At 41.7% G+C, this 21,348-nt stretch overlaps 1 protein-coding gene across 2 annotated transcripts; it reads right to left on the bottom strand.

Moving 5' to 3' along the window:
* Positions 1–643: 643 nt before the first annotated feature.
* Positions 644–15,310, bottom strand: TICAM2 (TIR domain containing adaptor molecule 2). 2 transcript variants are annotated; one of them, XM_082621886.1, is made up of 3 exons: positions 15,186–15,310; positions 12,211–12,293; positions 644–1,683 (listed from the first exon to the last, which is right to left on the bottom strand). In XM_082621886.1, the coding sequence occupies exon 3, from the start codon at positions 1,626–1,628 to the stop codon at positions 921–923; it is 708 nt and encodes a 235-aa protein (XP_082478012.1). In that variant the 5' UTR covers positions 1,629–1,683; positions 12,211–12,293; positions 15,186–15,310; the 3' UTR covers positions 644–920. The 2 variants fall into 2 exon arrangements, with proteins under 2 accessions (XP_082478012.1, XP_082478013.1); XM_082621887.1 differs by lacking the exon at positions 12,211–12,293 and having other exon boundaries at positions 15,190–15,310.
* Between the last annotated feature and the right edge of the window lie 6,038 nt (positions 15,311–21,348).

Raw genomic sequence — 21,348 nt, 5'->3', positions numbered from 1 at the left:
TTCTATCCCGAGTCTGAAAGTGATCTACAACACACACACACACACACACAGAGTCAGGCTCTGTGATCACCTAGCTGAGAAATATTTCCTTGATAGGGCATTGTGTGAGAGAGGAATTTTTAACAGCTGCCATAGGAGAGGTTATTGATTTTAAAAGAGAACAACCGGCCAAGGATACATACACCTTTCAGAAGCTCCTGGTCACACACGATGACCAACAATGGAGAGCTTCCAGCTCCAGGGGTCATGTCAACACCAGGCACAAGTCCCTGACCACAATACCATCAAATGGGCCACTAATCAGTGGTGGGAACTGCCTCCAAATATGCAAATTCCAGCAGAAAGGAAACACATTTGATTGGATTCTTTTAAAGAGCCCTACCAGTCTTGCATCTATTTTGGGTTTCATATTTATCAGCACTCAACATTCTAAATGTCCTAGTCTGGCTATCCCTATTTCTGGGTGACAACACCGGGAACGCTTTATTGCAACGTTCATGAGAGGTGCCTCGAAAGTGAGGGCGGTCGGATCTCTCGAGGCCATTTTTTTTCCTGCAGTTCCTTTGAGAACAAAATCAAAGTGTTATTGTACTTTTTAAATGTCTATCATATAAGGTTTTGATCAAGTTCAATACGAGGAATATGAATTTAAAATATCCTTTGTTGTAATCATGAACTAGGAAAACTGTGAGAGGAAACAGAGTGCTTGAAACTCTGACAATTTCAAGTTTATGGAAACATCGAAGAGTCCCACAATTCTATAGACTGTCCTGCAGAAATTTATCTTTCTTGGGCTCCATAAGTTTCTGTAAGAGTAAGGTTCTCTTTCATCTAAACTCTTCCTAGAAATTTGCTTTCTCAAGTGGAGATAAATCATTTGTTTTACAAAACAAGAGCTGCTGTGTGTTGTGTGTTCCATCTCAGGCAATAAATTGCCTTCGTACCGTATTTCTGGTCTCTTTCCATATAGCTTGCTGTATCCTATATACAGAATCCTGAAAAATCCTTTCCACTTGTGTAGGAAAGCCACGACTTTCTTCCTCCAGGGCGTTGATGGTTCGCAGAGCAAAGGGAGTCCTTTCTCGGGGCAGGGGGTTGTTCAGGGGCCGCATGGGGATGACGGAGTTGTACTTGTGCTGCCTGTTAACAGAGTTCATGAGGGACGTGTAGAACTGGAACTTACACCAGGTATCTCTTAAAAAGTTTTTGGTCAATAATAAGATTGTCCAGGCAGACCCATTGACAGCATCATCCAAATTCTGTAAATGCTGCCTGCCACATGGCATCTCAGCAAAGATCATTCCAGGTTTGATGCCGAAGTCATTTTCCAGCAGATTCTGGACTCGGAGGGCTTCGTCTGTGTCTTCTTCAGCATGCAGTATCACAAATTTGAGGAACACCTCTTCTTCTGCTTCCTCTTCTGGCACCTCCTCCACTCCCTTGGCTCCCTCCTGCTCCCCTGTTGGTATCTCTGCTGTATTGCTATGAGCAGCGGCATCACTCAGGGAGATTTCTTCAGATTTCTTGGAATCTGACTTGTGATGTCTTTGACTCGTATCCACACCCTGGCTTTTACCCCAAGAGAGAGAAAGAGGGCAGGGATCCGTTTTAGACTTTCCGATACCCATTATAAAGATCCAAATCAGAATAGGAAAGCTTTATTTCTCTGCATTTCATTTCATTCTAAAAGGAGAAATAACAAAGCAGAAGAATACGATAAACTTAATCAAAACATTAAAAATGGAAAATTTCATTCACCCCGAAAACCTCAAAAAGATGATAATATAAAGAAAGAATTGCCAAAGAGATCACTGGGAAATGAAATCACTGGTCTTTTTTCAGCTTCACAAGGGCTACCACAGGTAGTCAAGGGTAAGTTAAACAGAGGGTCCAGTTTAATATAACAGGAGACATTCGGAAATTTTAAATCATATTATAACCACACTATAAACCTCCAAATTAAAATAAATTACTTTGGTATTTTAGAGAAAAGGTACCATATCAACTCTACCCATACGGAGTTTAAATCCAACTTCTCCATAACCAAATTACTGTGTAAGCTAGAAACAGGAAAACCTAAAGAAATCGAATATTCCAACATTAAACACAAAATTTGTTTTTGTATCAAACACAAATACAAAACAGAATACAAATATCCTAAAGATGGCTAGCAGGCAGCTCTACTGACTCAGAACAAAGAGAAGATCTGAAATGTCAAATGACTTGTTGCCCAGAATTCATGGGTTCAGAGCTTTTTTGTTTGTCTAGGATCAGGCCATGTTGTAGTGGGGCTGGTGGAGAAACTATAATAAGGATTGTGAAAAGTAAGGAATATCTTTCCCAGCTAATCTTGGGAATACTTAAGAAAACATTTATTCACCTAGGGAGAAATTAACATCTTAGTTTGGAAGTGGAATCTGGAAACAAAGCCTTGTGATTTTCACCAGTGAAATTAACAAATAATCATTGTAGTCTATACTCGTTCATTTATTTTAAAAATCCTAAATTCAGGGTGTAAGAATTAGATCAGCTGTGAAAGAAAGGTACTCCATGTGAATCTAATTTAAACAAATTTTCAGATAATGTCGCCAGTGCTGTTAATATAACCCCCAAACAGGCAGTTTCAAGGGGGGGTTCTTTTTTATCAAAAGACAGAAAATTTAGAATAGATAATTATAAGTTCCATGTTTTCAAACTATGGGCCCATAGGCTGTATTCTAAAGCATTTTTATTTATTGTTCATTGGCAAAGACCAGAGTTCAAGAAGAAATCAGAATTTTATTCATTATGACCTAAGTAACATAGCTACATATACCAAAATATTTCAGGTTTAGAAGAAACCATTCAGCAAAAATGGTGAAAAACTGTTATGGGAAGAAAAAACAAGGAAAAACACCGAGAATTTTTTTCTAATGTATATAAGGAGTGAAAGGGTTTGCTACTGCCTCTGAATAGTGAAGGAATTGCTGGCTGTTGCCTGTCATTTATTCTGTCTGTACTTTAGGTTCTGATCCACAGTATACTGTGCCAGCCACCAAGTGGTAGTCTAAGGCATGACAACCCTCCAATGCTATTGATATCCCAATTAATAAACCTAAATGAACTCAGACTCTCTTCACTGGTTAGGATTAACTGCTGACTTTTTTTATTGTATCATGAAAAAAGTTTTACCATGCAGAATTGCGAAAGAAGGTTCCCCTTAATTAAAAAAAAAACCTATCCAGAGAAATCTATTAAAGTGTCAATTAAAATGATCTTCACTTATTCGTTGAGATAGGTTTCTTAAACCAACTTAACTCCATCATCTTAATCACTAGCTGCTGCAGATGAGTGCATGTGAAGTAATATAAAAGATTTTCACTACAAAGTGTTGAAAACTTCTAAGGTAAAATGGTATGTTAGTCAGAACACAGAATCTTTTGAGATAAATAAAAATAAACAACAAAAGAATTACATTATGAATAAAAATTACAATTTTACGTCTCATTTTTCTTAAACACTGGTCGGCAAAAAACAGCAAAATACTCCAGAAATCTATGATGTGCTGTTCCAACTTCCAAGCACTCCTGCCCAGCCCCACCCGAAGCAGACCAGTGAGAAGAAAATTAGTGACAATGTCTGAAAACTTCACCATAACCTTCTAATTTGGAGAGGAGAGTAAGGAGTTAGCCAAGGGGAAAAGATGTGGGAAGTTCTGCACTGGAGATCTGCCTTTCCCACCACCACGTGAGTCAGAGATGGGGAAGTGGTCCAGATTCTTCACAGGGGTTCTCAAGGCTGGAAGGAAGTGGGGAGAACCTGACTGTGTTCACCCTGAGCTAATTAACTCCATCAACAAAGAGAACAGAAGGAAGGCAGGGAACGTAGAAAGAAATAGGGGAGGGGAGAAGGCTGGCACAGAGAATCCTGCGAAGCCTCTTCAGTTTCCTCCTCCTCCATCAGGGACAGTTAGCATCAGGGTTAAAACACTGAGATTTCAGCTCCTTCCCCCCAGCTAAGCGGGAGGAGAGTGAAGGTGGCTGCAGGGGAGAGGCACACAGGATCACTGTTCACAGGAATAAAAACGTGTGTGTGTGTGTGTGTACATTTTTTATTTACTTTTTTAGAGGGGTAAACTTTGAAAATATTTATATTGAAAGGTCCCACTCCCATCCTTGTCTTTCCCATCCATCCTGTTGCCCCCATGGCCTCTTACTGGTGACTGCTTTTATTAGCTTTTCCTATATCCTTCCAATATTTCCTCATGAATACATATATTTTTTCTTTCCTTTTTTTAAAAAAAAGTATTACTGTATATATACACATACACTGCCAAACAGCAGTAGGTAGGTAAGTAGATAGACAGATAGATAGTAGATGGCTTTTTCCCTTAGTAATATAACTTCAGAGCCTTCCATATCAGCACACGGAGAACCTCCTCTTATTTACATCATCTCTTAACATGTGAATGTACCATAACTGTCCCGTTCTTCAATATGTGATTTGTTTCCAGTCTACTACTATCATGAACAATGCAGCAATGAATAACTTTGTACAAAGGTCATTTATGTGCAAGGTCATCTGCAGAATAATTGCCCCAAACAGGATTTCTGTATCAAAGGACAAATGCATTTATCATAGTGATAGATTTGGCCAAATAGCTCTGTGTACGATTGAACCTTTTTTGGTTTGGTTTTGCTTTTCACTTGACAGAATGACACCTCCACCTCTATCCCTTGCCCCAGAAAAGATCTAAGACCAAAACTACCAATTACTATTGACCACAGCCCAACTGAGCTAATCACATCCCTTCAGGGCAACAGAAATGTGGAAAGATACAACCCATCAGAATGGAGCCCTTAAACCGAAGTTCTGAAGGGAAGATCAACAGGTCCAGGATAAGAAGGAAAGAGAGTCCAGAATGTATTCACTTTATATCTAGGCAAACGAAGGTGCCAAAGGAATCCCCCCACATTCAATAGGAGTAAGATGAAAAGAACAGCACGGCATATATGCACACTGGGCAAGTACGCACAGATGTTACAGGAAATAAGAAAGAAGATAAAGAAGAATCAGAGCATGCAAGAGACAAATAAAAAATTCCATTCTCATTAAGACTACGTGCTCTGGAATCAGACTGCCTGAATGTAGATCGCAGGCCTACTATAAAAAAAAAACTGCAAGACTTTGTACAAATTACTGTACGTATATCTCTGTGCTTTGATTTCATCATGTGTAAAATGGTGATAATTATAATACCTACCTTTAAGGTTTTTACAAAGATCAAATGGCTTAGAAGAGTGCTCCACAAATGTCATCAGTTAATATTGTTATTAAATACATAACAAAGAAGCTAAAGAAAACTTTACGGTTTTACTTTAGTAGCAATAAGAGAAGGCAGAACTAAGCTGTGTGCCTACAGGGGGGTGAGTGGATGTGGCAGAGGACACCTGCAGAAGTTCCCTTTGACTGTTTCATTGTTCTCAGTAAAAGAGGAAGCAAAACCCCTTCCTTAGGACTGCCCCAAACCTCAACCTCATTTTGTAGTATAAATGATACAGGATGGAGCCTATTGGGGTGAGATTACCATGTCCACAGGTTATTACTCTTCCTCAGCCCTACCCAATGCTGATTAGTGTCTGTGTGTACTCTTGCTCCCAGCAGAAGACTTCTGTGGCTGGAGGAGAGTCAGGGCAGCACCCGTTGGGTCCTATCCCAGGACAGCCCCTCTCCATGCAGAAATTTCCCAGGAGGTTCCTCAGGGTGGTTACAGCCATCAGCCCTCTCTCCCCTGTCCCAAACTAAAAACTGACCCTTCAGTGTGAATTTCTCTTTCATACAAAGTTTACTTTCCTCACCAAGATCTTTGTGAGAGTCAACTGTATGTGTCAGCTGGGCTAGGCTATGGTGCCTAGCTGTTTGGCCAAACACCAGACCAGATGTCGCTCTGAAGGTATTTTTTAGGTGAGACTGACATTAAAGCAGTAGACTTTAACCGTAAAAATAATGAATCACTATGCTGTATACCTGAAACTAATATAATATTGTATTAATCAACTATATTTCTATTTTTAAAAATAAATAAAGCAGTAGACTTTGAGTAAAGATTACCCTCCATAGTGTGGGTGGAACTTAATAAGTGAAGGCCAGAGCAATACTGAGGCTCCTCAAATAAGAAGGAATTCTGCCCTGGGACAGCAACATATAAATTCCACCTGAGTTTCCAGCGTTCAGACTCAAGACTGCAGTCATCTCCTGTCTGTTTCTAGCCCTGCAGATTTGGGACCTGCCAGCCCCGCCAGTCACATGAGCCAATTCCTTAAAATGAATCTCCCACCCTCCCTCCCTCTCCCTCTATAAAACCTATTGGTCCTGTATCTCTGAAAAACCCAAATACAGCCCTCCTTAAAAGTTTGTTGCCCTAGAATTAAGAGTTACTGTTTCCATTTAAAAAAATTTTTGACCACTTGGGAAGAGAGGCTCCCAAAAAGCAGTAAGTAAAACAATGATCAGCAATAATTTGATAATAAAATACATACGCACAAACCATTTTCAACCTATGTGTTTACTACAGAAAAAGCTTATGCGTTTAAATCACTGCCTCTGAAATTTAACACATTTAACAAACATTTAGGCATCTAGTACTTGGATCCTTTAGCCCTGGAGAACTTTTTAGTTGTATTTCCTATCTGAATAGCACCATCTTGTGGGAAATACATACAAAATTAATAGTTTCTTCCCTTAATTCAATTAATAAATAGGTTTTGTCATTATTAATAAGGGTTGTTGAAAACTTACTCTGCACCAAGACCTGCTGCGTTTTAGGGATGTGGACCCAGGATAAGCAGATGATTAGGACTCATTGCACTGGTGCTTCATTCAAATAACGGGTGCTACCAGAGCACTCGGGATGGACAGGCAGTGGGGAGCACTGCATCAGTAAGGCCGAGAGGCAGACAGTTTCCAGGCAGTGGGAGCAGCACTTGCAAAAAAAAAAAAAACACTGAAGCACCAGAGGGCACAGTGTATTAGGATCTTTTGCACCAGGTATTTAGATGGCTCAAGTCCAAATATGCAGGGGTATGAGGGGAGAGGATAGTGGTGAGAGATAAGGATGGAGAGATAAACAGGATTAGAGTGAGTAAGGAACCTAGTTTACTTGGTTCAGGACTTTGAACCTGATCGTGTTGGCAGACAGAGAGCCCCTGGTAGGTATTAAGCAGGGGAGCGACAGGATCTGACTTGTTTTAGACGAGAGTAAGGAGACTAGGCTTAAGGACTGTAAGGCCCTGGACAGGGAGAACAATCAGTTGAGAGGCTGTTACAGTAACCTAGATGAGAAAGCAGAGCCCTGAACTAAGGAAGTTATGGTGGAGATGAAGATATGTAGGAGGTGCCAGGGGTTGGGAGGGTGATGGAGAAAGAAGGATCAAGTATGCTTCCCAAGTCTATGCCTTGTTACATTCGCTGAGTCGTTTGCTGAGACAAGCAGGGTGGGGGTTGGATGTAGCTGACCAGTTAATCCAGTTTGGGACACAGGGAGCTTAGGGTGCCTGTGACCTGGAAGAGGAGCTGTCCAATAGGTACTTACACATGTAGGTCCGAGGCTGAGGAGAGCATTTTGCAGGCCTCTCACTGTTGTGGCCTCTCCCGTTGCGGAGCACAGGCTCCGGACGCGCAGGCTCAGTGGCCATGGCCCACGGGCCCAGCCGCTCCGCGCGGCATGTGGGATCCTCCCGGACCAGGACACGAACCTGTGTCTCCTGCATCAGCAGGAGGACTCTCAACCACCGTGCCATCAGGGAAGCCCGTGAGGAGAGCATCTTGATGGGAGATAAAAGCTTGACACTAGCTCAAATCTGTGAGTAACTGAAAACAAGTAGAAAGAAAAGAGAAGGAAGAGAGCTGAAGACAGAATCAATGCCTGAGGGGCACCTGGAGGAGGGGGACCCATAAAGGAGAGGGAGGAGTGGCACCCGAGCAGCAGGAAAATCAGGCACAGAATCCGGAAGCCAAGGCAGGAGAGTACCTCGAGCAGTGGTCAGTGTCCAAGGCATTGAGCCCCTTGAGGTTCACCGGAGCAGTTACAGGGGATGGTGGGAGTCACCAGTATGCTCAAGAGTCTAGAGGATGAGGGGGCGGGGGAGGGGAAAGCTTAGCTAAGAAGGAAGGAAGCCAACAGCTACAAACGAACATAGGGTGGGGAGAGGATTCCATGAAGAGAGGAGAAACTCAGAATGCTTGGAAACGGAGGGAACTGGCTAGTAGAGAGAAAGGATGAAAAGTATGGATGGGAGCTTCTTTAGAGCTGAGCTGTTCTCCTCTTGGCCATTGGGCAGCTCTCTCTCCTACTCCCCCTTTCCCTGGGAGAGGAGAGAGGCCACCTAACTCCTGAGGGTGCTAGGTCCCAGGGTAATGTCTGTGATGAATACTGCAGATGATGTGGTGACCTACAGGACTTTGGGTTTTAGCTTCTTGGGAGAAGGTGAGTGCACTTTGCTTTTTTTTTTATCAGGGATGGCTGCATTATATTGTAAGAGAGCACATTTCTTGCTATCATCGTCTGGAGGTTTAGGTATGGAAAGAAGGGAAGGTATGGATGTTAAGTAGCCAAAGGGGCGTTCTGTAACAGATCCTGCAGATTTGCTCACGCAAAACTTATTCCAACTTCCTTTCAGTGAACCTTCCTGTACTTCCTGTGCCACAAGTACTAAAAGCTCTAGTTCCTAGACTTCCTTGAAGCTAGGGTTCTGGATGTAATTTAAGTTCTGCCCATCAGATGTACTTACTAGTGTGAGTTAACTATGAAGGGAGGCAGAGCATGAGGCAGTGACTGTGCTGGTTAAGACTCCAGCAGAGTTGGTGTGATTCAGAGCTGGCAGCTTGCTGATCTGGCAGGAGGCTTCATGGTTGTGGCAAAAGCTCCAGCTCCGGACTTCCCTGGTGGCGCAGTGGTTAAGAATCCGCCTGCCAATGCAGGGGGCACGGGTTCAAGCCCTGGTCCGGGAAGATCCCACATGCCGCAGAGCAACTGAGCCCGTGCGCGCCACAACCACTGAGCCTGCGCTCTAGAGCCCGCGCACCACAACTACTGAGCCCCCATGCCACAACTACTGAAGCCCGTGCGCCTAGAGCCTGTGCTCCACAACAGGAGAAGCCACCGCAATGAGAAGCCCGCGCGCTGCAACGAAGAGTAGCCCCCGCTTGCCACAACTAGAGAAAGCCCGCATGCAGCAACGAAGACCCAACGCAGCCAAAAATAAATAAATAAATAAATAAATTTTAAAGAAGCTCCAGCGCCACTAGACCAGTTCAGTAGGTGGTGGTCTGAGGTATCCTAGAAACTCAATCTGGACTCTAGCTCTTCAACTTACCCAGTGACACTGTACATTTTGTAATATCCTCTAAGGCACACTTTTCTGCTTAAACTAGCTCTGCAACAAAACTATGATTGGTACAACATCCAAATCCAGGCCAGGGAACTACAGCAGGTCAGCAGCAAAACATGGTCTGCCACCTGTTTTTATAAGTAAAGTTTTAGTGGAAGACAGCCATGCCATTCATTTCTGTATTGCCTATGGCAAAGTTCATGCTACAGAGGCAGAGTTGAAGAGTTCCAACAGGAGCCGTGTGGCCTGTACCGCCCATGGTATTTACTGTCAGGGCCCAACAGACTAGACATGAGCCAGCCAGACAAGGAACATGTAGACTTTTCTTCCAGACTTCTTCACACTGGAAATATTTTATGAAAATAAAATCCCCCCCCCCAAAAATAAAATAAAATAAAATCCCAGCTAGGGTGATCAATATCTTCAGGAATAGGATAGGTAGAATTTGAATCCACCTGTTCTTTACTGAAATAACATTATTGAGAGTCAGCTGTCATTTATTTATTTTCTTCTTTTGGGACTTGCACAGAATCCATAAGGATAGCAAAGGCCCAGTATAAAGGAAAGGATTAATTATCAAATATTACCCATTGATACTTACAGTCTAACTAAGCTAGTGCCTGTGTTTTTCATTTTAGGTACCAAAGCTTGCATTAGAAATGTTAGGGATCTGTAGGAGTCTAAAACCCTGTATCTTCCCTTCATGGCTCTAGTCACACTACAATTCATTATATGTTTGAGTATCTGCTTAGTTTCTCATCTTTCCCATTAGACTGTAAACTCTATCAGAATAACACCAAATCTGTCTTGCTTGTCACTGTATCTCCAGAGTTTTGCACATAGTCAGCATTCAACAATACCTTCTGAATGAATGAATGAATTAGACAATTCCAAATATAAGACCTGGGCTTCCCTGGTGGCACAGTGGTTGAGAGTCTGCCTGCCAATGCAGGGGACACGGGTTTGTGCCCCGGTCTGGGGGGATCCCACATGCTGCGGAGTGGCTGGGCCTGTGGGCCATGACCACTGGGCCTGCGCGTCCGAAGCCTGTGCTCCGCAGCGGGAGAGGCCACAACAGTGAGAGGCCCACGTACTGGGGAAAAAAAAAAAAAAAATATATATATATATATATATACATATATAAGACCTAACACAGTTTTTCAAGTTGAGAGACAGCTGAACAGATAGCTCTTTATCATCCCTACCATATAAATTATTGACTCAATCAGAATAGGGACCAGCCTATCCAAATGTATGGATTTTTTAATGAGCAATTATGTTACATTTTTAAAAACAGTATGAATATAAATATGGTACATTCATTTCAAGATACAGCTCAAGGGTCATATTTGGCAGAATGCTTTTCCTTTGATCTCCAGGTTGAGTTAAGTACTCCTCCGGCTGCCCATAATATCTTGCTCATATTTCTTATAATATGTATCGCACAGCACTTTTAACTTGTCTTCCCTGATGGCCTGGGAGGTAGCTTCCACCTCATTTTCCCAGACTTCTCCACCATGGAAAATGGCACCATCATTTGCCCAGTTACAACAGCCAGAAACCTCAGGCATCACTTTCCACTTTCCCCTTCCATTCCTACACTTTCACTTCCGTGTTGTCAGCAAGCCAACCTGTAAAACACATCTCAAAATGTTCCACTTCCCTCCCCACTGCATTTTCACTCTAGATCAACATCTCTCCCCTAGTCTACTACACTGCTCCTCCCTAATCGGTCTCCTACGGCCACTCTTGGTCAGTCTAATCCATTCTCCACTCAGCAGCCACAATGATCTTTTTAATTAAGTACATACAACTGATCAAATTACTACCATTTACACCCCTGCAATGGGTTCCTACTGCTCTTAGAATCAAAATTTCTTAATATGGCAAGGATGCCCTCCATGATCCGGCTCCTTCAGCTCCAAGCTTATCTCGTGCTTTTCTTTCCTCTGCTCCCCCAGTTCCCTACATGTGTGTCTTTTTTTGTTTCTCAAACTTGCTCAGCTTTCTCCTGTCACAGGATCTATGGAAACATTTTATTGCAATTCTGAAGTATGAGTTACATGACTATATTTTCTTATTAGAGAACTTGTACATAGTATCATAGGCTAGCCAACATTCTATTAGAGGTACACAATCAAAATGTTCAAAAAGTAGGGAATGGCAACATAAACTATGTCATATTATTCATATGATTGAACCCATTAAATCATCAAAATGTTTACAAATGTTACGAATTATTTTAACGACATGAGAAAATGCTTCCATAACAATAAGTGGAAAAAATAGACTATAAAATAAAATATACTGTAAAACTTTGTAAAAACAAACTATAGAGAAAATAGATTGGAATGAAGTATCCCAAAAAGTTAACATTGGTTAGCTGTGTATTATAGATGTGTGAATGTACATGTATCTGTATCTATACACCCTTTTTCTACAATGATAATGTAATCTGGAAAAAAAAAGATTTTTTAGTAAATACATTATTCTCTAGATTTTGTGTTTTTAAATAGAGGTCACATTCACTTAATGCCTCAAATAGTATATACCTTATGTGCGATATCTGCACATTTTGGATGGGTTGAGCTCACCTCCAGGTTTAAGTGTTTGATCTCCTGTTTTTGTTTTTGTTTTTTAACCTATATGCAAATTTTCCAACAGTCTGGATTTGCTAACTCTAAACCCAACAGGGGTCCTCCAATATGTTACTTAATTACACATACTAGAAGGCAGAATATTCATCTCCACAGTACCTAAAACAGGTCCTTGAGCAAGTAAATGTTTAATTAATTTTTTTAAAAATTGCTTCTATCAGGTAGGAAAACAAAAATACACAAACCGGTCTTCCCCTGAGCACCGTCTTTTTCACCTGTGGAGCCTGTCTCTTTTCTCAGCTGCTAGGAAGGTCCAGGTCGATGAGTGCTGTCTAATCAACATACAGAAGCTTGGGGTAGGAGATTTGATCATGATTTCACTCATGGCTTTCCTTTAACCCTTCTACTCTTTGTTCCATATTCCAAATCCCTTTATTTTAAAATTTTATTTAATCTTCTATTGTATATGTTTATTCAAGCATCTGAAATCCCAACTCTGAAATGAGAAAAAAAATTTTTTTTCTGTTCTTTTAAAAGAAAGGAAGGTATTGGGTTGGCCGGAAAGTTCATTCAGGTTTTTCTGTAAACATTTTGGCCAGCCTAATAGTACCTATTCTACTGGTAACATACCAGAACTAGTTCCTTGGGATTAAAATGAGAAATAAACATTATGTAAATTAAACGGTCTTTTATTCCCCAACAGCTTTTCGTGAAGATGAAAATATTGTTTTTCATTTCCATTCCCACATATTTTAAAAAGAGAACTGAATCTTGCTATGAATCTTGTTATTCTGACACTGGCTCAGTCACTACACAACTTAAAGACGTGTATAATATTCTCTGAATAAGTGCCTTCATTTTTCTTCTTCCCATTAAAACTACCTGTTACTGGTACCACTCAACAACGCTCTGAATCAGAGACTACTGCTTCCCACTGAAGCAAAGGAATTGAAAAAAAATATTGCATATTCTTTCCAGTAAATAGAGTATTTTCCTTTCATTTTCTATATTTAAGAATGAGAACTAGCCTTAAAGGGCAAACCTTCTCCAAACCAGGAACAACGTTTTATAAAAACACAGACTGTAAGGGCAAACTTGTACATCTTACCAAAGTGAGACTCAAGAGAAAGCTGCTTGTGCACTTTCAACATTAGAGAGTCCTAGCAACCAATAAGGATTTAACGGTGCCATAAGCTTCGCGGAATATTAGAGAACAGCGTTCAGTATCTAAGAGCCACCAACCCAGAGGGTCAGTGACAAGAAGATGTTACCAGGACTAAGGCAGTAACCCCTGAGACAGTATGTCAACAGGGGAGTGAGGAAAGTGAAGGTGTACAGCCTGCGATGGCCTAGCAGAGGCCTGCTGCAGGCAAGGAGTACAGCAGCAAGATCAGAGCCACTCCATTTGAGAGGGCGGGGGCAGGCGGGGGCCGGGGCCGGGGCGGGGTGGGGTGGGGGGAGCAGAAGATAAGACCAGGGAAGCAGTCAGGGGTGAGATGACACAGGGCTTTGAGCCATGGTAAGAATTTGGTTTTTATGATTCTGATAAGAAGCCACCAGAAGGTTTTGAAGGGAAGTGAAAGTTCTGATTAGATATTTTTTAAAAAACCACTGCTATTTGGAGAAACACTATATAGAAGCAAGGGTAGAAGCTGGAAGACCAAATCGGAGTCTTCACAGTCGTCCAGTAAAAGAGAATTGTGGTTTGTGTTAGAGAGGGCACATAATATGTGGTCGAACTTGAGCTATCTTTTCAAGGTAGAGTCAACAGAGTTTGCTGGATGCTTGGATGTGGGGTCAGAGCTGAAAAGAGGAGTCGATGACGATCCCTAGAGTTTCAGCCTCACTGAATGGCAGTAACATTTCCTGTGATAAGGAAGGTAAGTGAGGGGCAAACAGAAGAGGACTGGGTGGGTGTGTATCAGTAATTCTGCTTGGACATACTACATTTAAATGCTGATCAGACTTCCTAGTGGAGATGTTGAGCAAATAGCTAGACACATGCATCTAGAGCTCGGGACAGAAGTAAAACTAGAAAGAAAAATTTGGAAGTCATCAGCTTATAGATGTTATTTATAGTCATGAAATATGGCTTGGGATAGAAATTGCCTTGGGAGAAAGTTATGGCTCAAAAGAGAATATGGCCAAGAACCAAGCACTGTGGCAGTCTAACAGTGGTCGAGAAAAGAAGGAAAAGCCTGGAGACACAGAAAGAGTGACCAGTGAGGTGAAAGGAAATGCAGAAGATGGTGGTGACCTGGGAGCCAAATGCAGAAAAAATATCAAGGAGGAGGGAGCGAACAACTGTGTCACAGGAGGTGGAAATGTACACAGACACTGGATTTCACAAGTGACATGGGGGTGATGGAGACAAAAAGCCTGAGATGAGGGTGTGGAGGAGGAAACAGGAGGAGGAGAAATAAAGGCTTGGAGGCAAGTCTTTCAAAGAGCTTTTTCTCGTTCTCTTTCTTTTCTTTCTTTCTTTTGTCTTTTTAAGTAAAAGGGAGCAAAGAAATGGGTGGGACCTAGGAGGAGACGTTTGGTCTAGCGGGATTATTTAAAGGCGAGTTATTTATCAAAAGGTATTTGTTAAACGAATAAATTTAAAAATACCACAGGGAGCCAATGATTCAACAGGTGAGGTGCAAGACATCCAACATACAGCTGGACATCTGAGTAACATTTACTTTGTTTCAGGAGAATGTAAGGCATTATTCTATATATGCCCATCTACTTTCTGATTTCAGTGAGATATAACATGGAGTTGCTTATCTCTATTTATAACCAACGCACTACTTAAGATTATTTTTAAAGACTTTTAAAACCAAAGTTTACTGCCATGAAAAACTGGAGAGGTCCTAACTAACAAAATTCTGAAAACGAGCTCACAGCTGCCAGCCCAAATTATTTTTATCCAAATTAGCTTTGGGACAAGATCCCAAATCAGCAAACCAAAACCAAAACTTTCAGCACTGGCTCAAGTGTGCCTGGCGGAGGCTCCCAAAGAACCTTTAAGCCCTCTGAGACGCTGGGCTCTTTGCTTAGGGTTCTGAGGTTTCTTTAAAAGATAAGTTTCCTAGTCTAAATGAAACTTAAAAGACAGGCAGAGAGTTGGCGGGTGTGCTCCCTTCAGAGCGAGGCAACTCTGCTGGAAGGACGGCCGGCTCGCCCACCCCCGCGCCCGTCCGGCCCCCAGCCCACCCGCCCGGGCGCCCGCTACTTGCCGGGGAGGCGGGCGGCGCGGTAGCTCCGCCACGGATCCGTCCTCCTCGCCCGCCGAGCGCTGCGCAACTTCCCGTGGGCGTCGGGAAGGAGAGGTGGCCGGTCCACTGCGCGCCGCAGACCCCGCCCCACGCCCGCGGCCCCGCGCCGCGCGAGGCTGGGCGCGCGGAAGTCAGGGGGCCGCCGAGTCCCCTCCCCTCCGGGACGCGCCACCACTTAACCCTTGCAGGCCGGCCCCGCCGGAGGGAGTCCGAGCTTTACGAGGCTGGAAGTCTCTGGGAGGCGGGAAGGAGAGGCCGGCAGGGCGGAGGAAGGGAACTCGCGCAGGGTAATTGTCCCTGCGCTGCTTTTTGTTTCTCTCTTTTTTTTAATGTCCCTTGAGGCCCGACTTGGAGGCCAGGGACTCAGCTGTCTGTTCCTTACAGACGTGAGTGCGGGCATGGGAGCTGCATTCGCTGCTTCCGCGCCTACCCAGCGCGCCCAGCATTGAGCCTGCAGCGGAGCCCGGGGCTCCCAACAGAAGCCCCCAGACTCTAAAGGAAGGAAACAGCCAGTCTCACCCAAACCAACCCTCTAAGACCCTTCCCGAGGTACAGCGACTCTCCGGGCCCTCCAAGTTGGTCCCTTGGCTCTTCCTTTCTCTTTGGGGTTCTCTCACTGACTACTGCTGCAGTCAACTACATCCCTGGTTGGGGGTGGTGGCGTATCAGTACCTCCCCACTCTCAACACCAACCAAAAGGCACCTTGAGAAAGATTCCTTTCTCAGATTCTTTTTCACAGCCGAAATAGACTGGAACTCCGCTGAATATTTAGGGAGAACAGAAAAGCAACCGAGTAATTCTAAGAAGGATAAAATACCTGATAAAACCAAATATGTTATCCTACCATATCTATCTCAGGCTCCCAACCCCAGTCATTCCCAAAGAACCCAGTTCAGAAACCACATACCCCCCCAACCCCCCCCTTCTTTTCAGGCAATCCCTACTCACTGCCAAAGGAGGAGAACCCCATTACTAAACATCAGAGAAGACAATGAATAGTACATTGGAACTGAAGGTCCATTCCTGGATCTCAGAGGCTTACTACTGGTAGAGCTAAGTTATTTTCTCTTCCTCTCCCCCCTACCTGAGGATGGGCCATTGAAGGTGGCACTGGCCGACAGTAATTACTTGGTGAAATGCCCTATTAAGCATCATGTCAACACAATTCATTATCCACTGACAGCTGGTTTCTCCTCCTCCCTCTATTGACTTTTCAGGTAAACAGTGGCCTCCCTGTTACTAAATCTGGTACTTTTTGTTGCCTTCATTTCCTTTTCATTTCCTAATCTCCCTTTGGCAATTGACAAGGTTGATCATTGTCTCCTCCAGATACTCTAGTTCCTTGATATTAACCTATGGGGCCTTCATGCTCATCCTACTTGTTAAAATTCTTCTCTTTCAGTCTCTTCTGCCTGTTCCTCTTCCTCTGGCAACCCTTCATACCACTGCTTTCCAAACTTCTTCATTGAAATATCACTAATGACAAATGCGATAAACATTTACTTCCCCATTCATCACCCAGGGACTAAAGTCACTGTCAAGGGCAAATTTACTTGAATTGTCTCATTTTGTTTTAAATTGCTCCAGATTTTGCACTGTTCTTCATAAATATTCACATGTTGTAAAAAAATTTTCAAACTGGTTACAAGTTAAATTTTTCTCCCCAAATTATCAAGTATACATGTCAAGAAAATGCACCAATCACTTATGCCACAAATATTTTGAGTCTTCTAAAGGCACTAGGGATACAGTGTGAACAAGACAGAGATGGCCCCAGTCCTCATGGAGATTTTGCAGTCTAGAGCAGGAGACAGAGGACAGACATTGTGTACAATTTCAGATCCATTCATTGAAAAGAATGAACGTATGGAAGAAAGCAGAGTAAAGTGGGGAGGAGTGCTAATTAAGTCAGGAAAGAGATGGCTTCTCTGACATGTAAAACGTTTTTCCTGTGGCTTCATACCCTTGAAACCCTTGGCATTCAATGCTCGTGTTTTCAGGGTCATGATCCACTGTCCTCTTTCACTTACTCTACCATTTCCCTGGATATCTTACGTATGTCCATCAGACTCACAGCTCAATCAGTAAGGATATAAATGATTTGAACATGATTAATGAACTTGACCTCAATGACAGACACAGATTATGGCACCCAATACAATTTCAGAACACATATTCTTTTCACATACATATGGAACATTAACAAAATCAGACCATGTTTTTGGCCATTGAGCAAGTCTCCACAAAGCAAATCAAAACAAATCAAAAGACTGAAATAATATGAATGTGTTCACTAACCACTAATCTGAAAAACAAAAACAAAAATGAGAAAAGCCCCTATATGTCTGGAAATTAAATGACACATTTCAAAATAAGCCGTGGGTCAAAAAATGAATCACAACAGAAATCAAAATATTTCGATTTGAATGTTACTAAAAATACTAAATATCAAAACTTGTGGGACATAGCTAAAATACAATGAGAGGGAAATTTCTGGGCTTAAATGGGCATATCAGAAAACAAAGCCAGAAAATCAACTGTCTAAACAACCACATCAAGAAATTAGGGAAGAAAAAAAACCCAGGAAATGAAATCCAAATAAAAAGATAGAAATAATAAAAATAAGACCAGAAATTCAAGATTAGAAAAAAAAATAACAGAGCAAAAGATGGTTCTTTGAAAAAGACTAATAAAATTAATAAACAGCTGGTAAAACTAGTCAGCAAAAAAAGAGAAGACACAAATAACAATACTAGAAATAAAAAGGAAACATCACCACAGATCATGACATTTAAAATATGAAAGATATTAACAACTTCATTCCAATAAGCTATTTAGATGAAATGAACTGGAAGACACAGTTATCCATGTGTCTCTTATGTTCCTCTATATCTTACTGAGTACGTGCAAGATCCTGACTACTCTTTACCTGAGCCATTTCTTAGGGTAGCATTTACAGTGAGCAACCTTGAGATATGAGGTACTGTCTCCTTCCAGGGCAGAGAACAAGCTTGCTTACTGGTTGCTATAAAAGTGTGGATTCCTTAAGCTCAGTGTTCCTCAGATGTGACACAGACCCACTGCATGTGTAGCACGGACCTGGGCCTTGTATCACCCACAGGGGGCTTGTGAGCAAGAGGAACCACTGCAAATATGCTGACAGTAGTACCGCTCACTGTGTCATGAGTAACAAAATCCTTTGTCTCTGATCCAGGAGTTTTGTGTCTTCTGCCAGAATCCATGAAACAGTAATAGGCTAACTTATTAGATTGTAAGTGGGGTAAAATCAAATCCCAGACCTGACAAAATGGATAGGAGGGACTGCTAGTGACAGTGAAGATATCATCAAATTCTCTCCCCCCAAAACAAATATAAACTGGACAAAATTGTCAAAAACAATCATTTGAGGGCTCTGGAAATTGACTAAAGGAAAACAACAAATTGAGAATCATTTATTCACTTTAAAAAACTCTGCTGAATTTTGGGTAGGAGTAGTGGGAATCTGCAGCATTCTAACCAGAAGCTGCTCTTATCTCCCAACCCCCATATACTCCTCAGCTTTGTTGGGGCAACAGTGCTACCAGCATGAGGCCAGCAATGAAAGCCAGGAGCCCCACAGCTGGAGGGAGCCAGCTTGACTTGGTAGAGGGCAAAAAGTCCATACCTAGTGGTGCTGTCAAGAAAAATTTCACACTTGGGAGGAAATAAATGGAGAAAGCCCATAGCTGTTAGCCTGAAGTCGTGATCTCACGTGAGATGTGCAGCAGACCAGTGGACTGGCCAAAAATTTAACAGGGAGATCCTGGAAATGAGAGAGCCACTGAGGGTCAAGATCAGCTCTTCACTTATCTCTGTGTGACTGGGAGGCTACATATACACAGGGAGACACAAGCTTGCCCCTACAAGCCTGCCCCTGCAGATATCTGCATTTGAACCCTGGTTCTAGCACTAATTGTGTGACCTTTGTCAGGTCAATTTAACTGTTCTGTGCATCAGTTTCTTAATCTGTAAAATGGGAAAAAGCAGTTTTTTAAATATAATAGTTATAATTTATTTACTTGAGAGAAGTAAATAAATTATATTGAATGCAGAACATAGTACAGCAGGCAATAGTATTACAAAAGTATTTACTATTATTACTTCTCAAAATATGGTTTAAAAACACTTGCCTCAGAATTCTGGAGGGATGTCCAAGATTCAGTCCAGGTGTACTGAATCAAAGTCTCAGGTTCAGGGGAAGGAACCTGAGAAAGATCAGTTTTTTACAAGTTGACTAGGTGATTCTTATACCACCAATGTTTGAGAACTATTATTTTTAGGTAAGATTTATAGTTTTCTGTTTGGGGTCTATGTGCACATGCTTGAAGGTATAAATTATCATATTTACTTCAGTATCCTCATTGCCTAGCACACAGCAGACATTTAGTCAAACATCTATTAAATAACAGAAAGCTTTATTTAAAGCTAATCAACGTCCAGCTCTGCAATTCCCACAATGTGGAATAAATAACAAATTAGGCTTACAATTCAAACCTTTATATTAATATAAAAGAGCTAAAATTACTCTAATATCATACACAGCAGTGATTCTTCAATAAAACTTTTTGAGTCATGGACTCCTTTGAGAATGTGATGAAAACTACAAACTCTCTTCAGAAGACTGAAGATATATATTAAACCTTGCAAATAATTTTAAAGGGTTCGCCTCAGGTTAAAAACACCTCATATGAAAACTGGCTTCTTGTCTGTCTCCTAGAACAAAACACTAAGTTCTTGTTTATCACTGAATCTCTATTTCTAGAAAAAAGGATAGAGCATACTTGGCACTAAATAAATATTTGCTGAATGAATAAATGAATCACTGATAAAAGGATGCTATCTGGAGGTTATCTGGAACTCCTTGAGTCACCCAAGAGTGATGTACAGTAGAGAATGAAAGCACAGATGTTGTACATCTTATTCATGACCAAGATGTAACCTTGAATTTCTAGAGGTGGGTAATGAAAAACAGGTCACTTGGACCAATGTTTCCACTTAAGATGAAATATGAAGAAACACAATAAGCACCTTGAAGACGTAAGACAGAATTTACCTCATCAAATTCAGGAAGAGGTTGAGTTCAGGAAGCTACTTTTGCCCTTCGGGTGGCTGCCAATCTAGAGAAATAAGTTGAGAAGCAGAGTTGTACTGTCGTCAACAAGAGTTGGAAAGACAATGGTTGGGTTTGGTATTCACCAAAAGTGGTGAAACACCCCTTGCTCTAGACTGAAGCTCAAGGGCGCTACCCTGGAGTGAGGGTACAAACTGCAGTGCAGTGGGCCCTCTGGAAGGCCATAAAATCTAAAGCCTAGGTTCCAGATTGCTAATGACCACAGGTACACAGCAGAAAGAAACAAAAACCTCTTAGGGAAGAGAAAATCACCCTAGATCTTACATTATTTTTTTTTCACGTTTCTAATGCAAACAATCAAAGATAATGAGGTAGAAGAATAACAAAGACAACATTAACTAGAAGCAACATGAACTATAGACAGCAGAAACAGAACGAAAGCAGGCTATAGATATTGGGATTCTCAGACACAAAGTGTAATCCATGGATACAAAATCCTCACTGAAAAATGCAGCAAGGGACTGGATACCATAAAAAGTAACAGAGCAGATAAGAAAAAGAATCTAACAGAAAAACAGAATTAAAAAATATAAAAATAGAAATTATGAACTCAATGAATGAGTTTCATGGCAAGTTAAAAACACCTGAAAAGTGAATTTGTGATTTATAAGCTACATAAGAAGAAACTATCTAGGATGATCAGAGAAAATAAATATAGAACATATAGAAGAAAAATGAAGAGATATAAGAAATACACCAAGAAGGTCTAACATATGTTTATTCAGGGCCCCAGAAGACAGGAGAGAGAATATTGGGCAGAGGCAATATTTAAAGAGATTATAGTTGAGAATGTCCCAGTACTGACATGTCAGCCCATCCAAGATGCCTAATAAAACCCAAGTGGGAAAATACAATGAAATTCTCACTTAACACAGCATAATTAAACAGCAGGAAATCAAATACAAAGACAAAATCTTGAAAGCAGCCAGAGGAAAAAAGACAGATTAGT

This window comes from Mesoplodon mirus (assembly GCF_964341445.2).
Source record: "Mesoplodon mirus genome assembly, chromosome: 5".
NCBI classification, from domain to species: Eukaryota; Metazoa; Chordata; class Mammalia; order Artiodactyla; family Ziphiidae; genus Mesoplodon; species Mesoplodon mirus.
The sequence above is the reverse complement of the archived record's forward strand: the minus strand, read 5'-3'. Positions and strand labels throughout refer to the sequence as shown.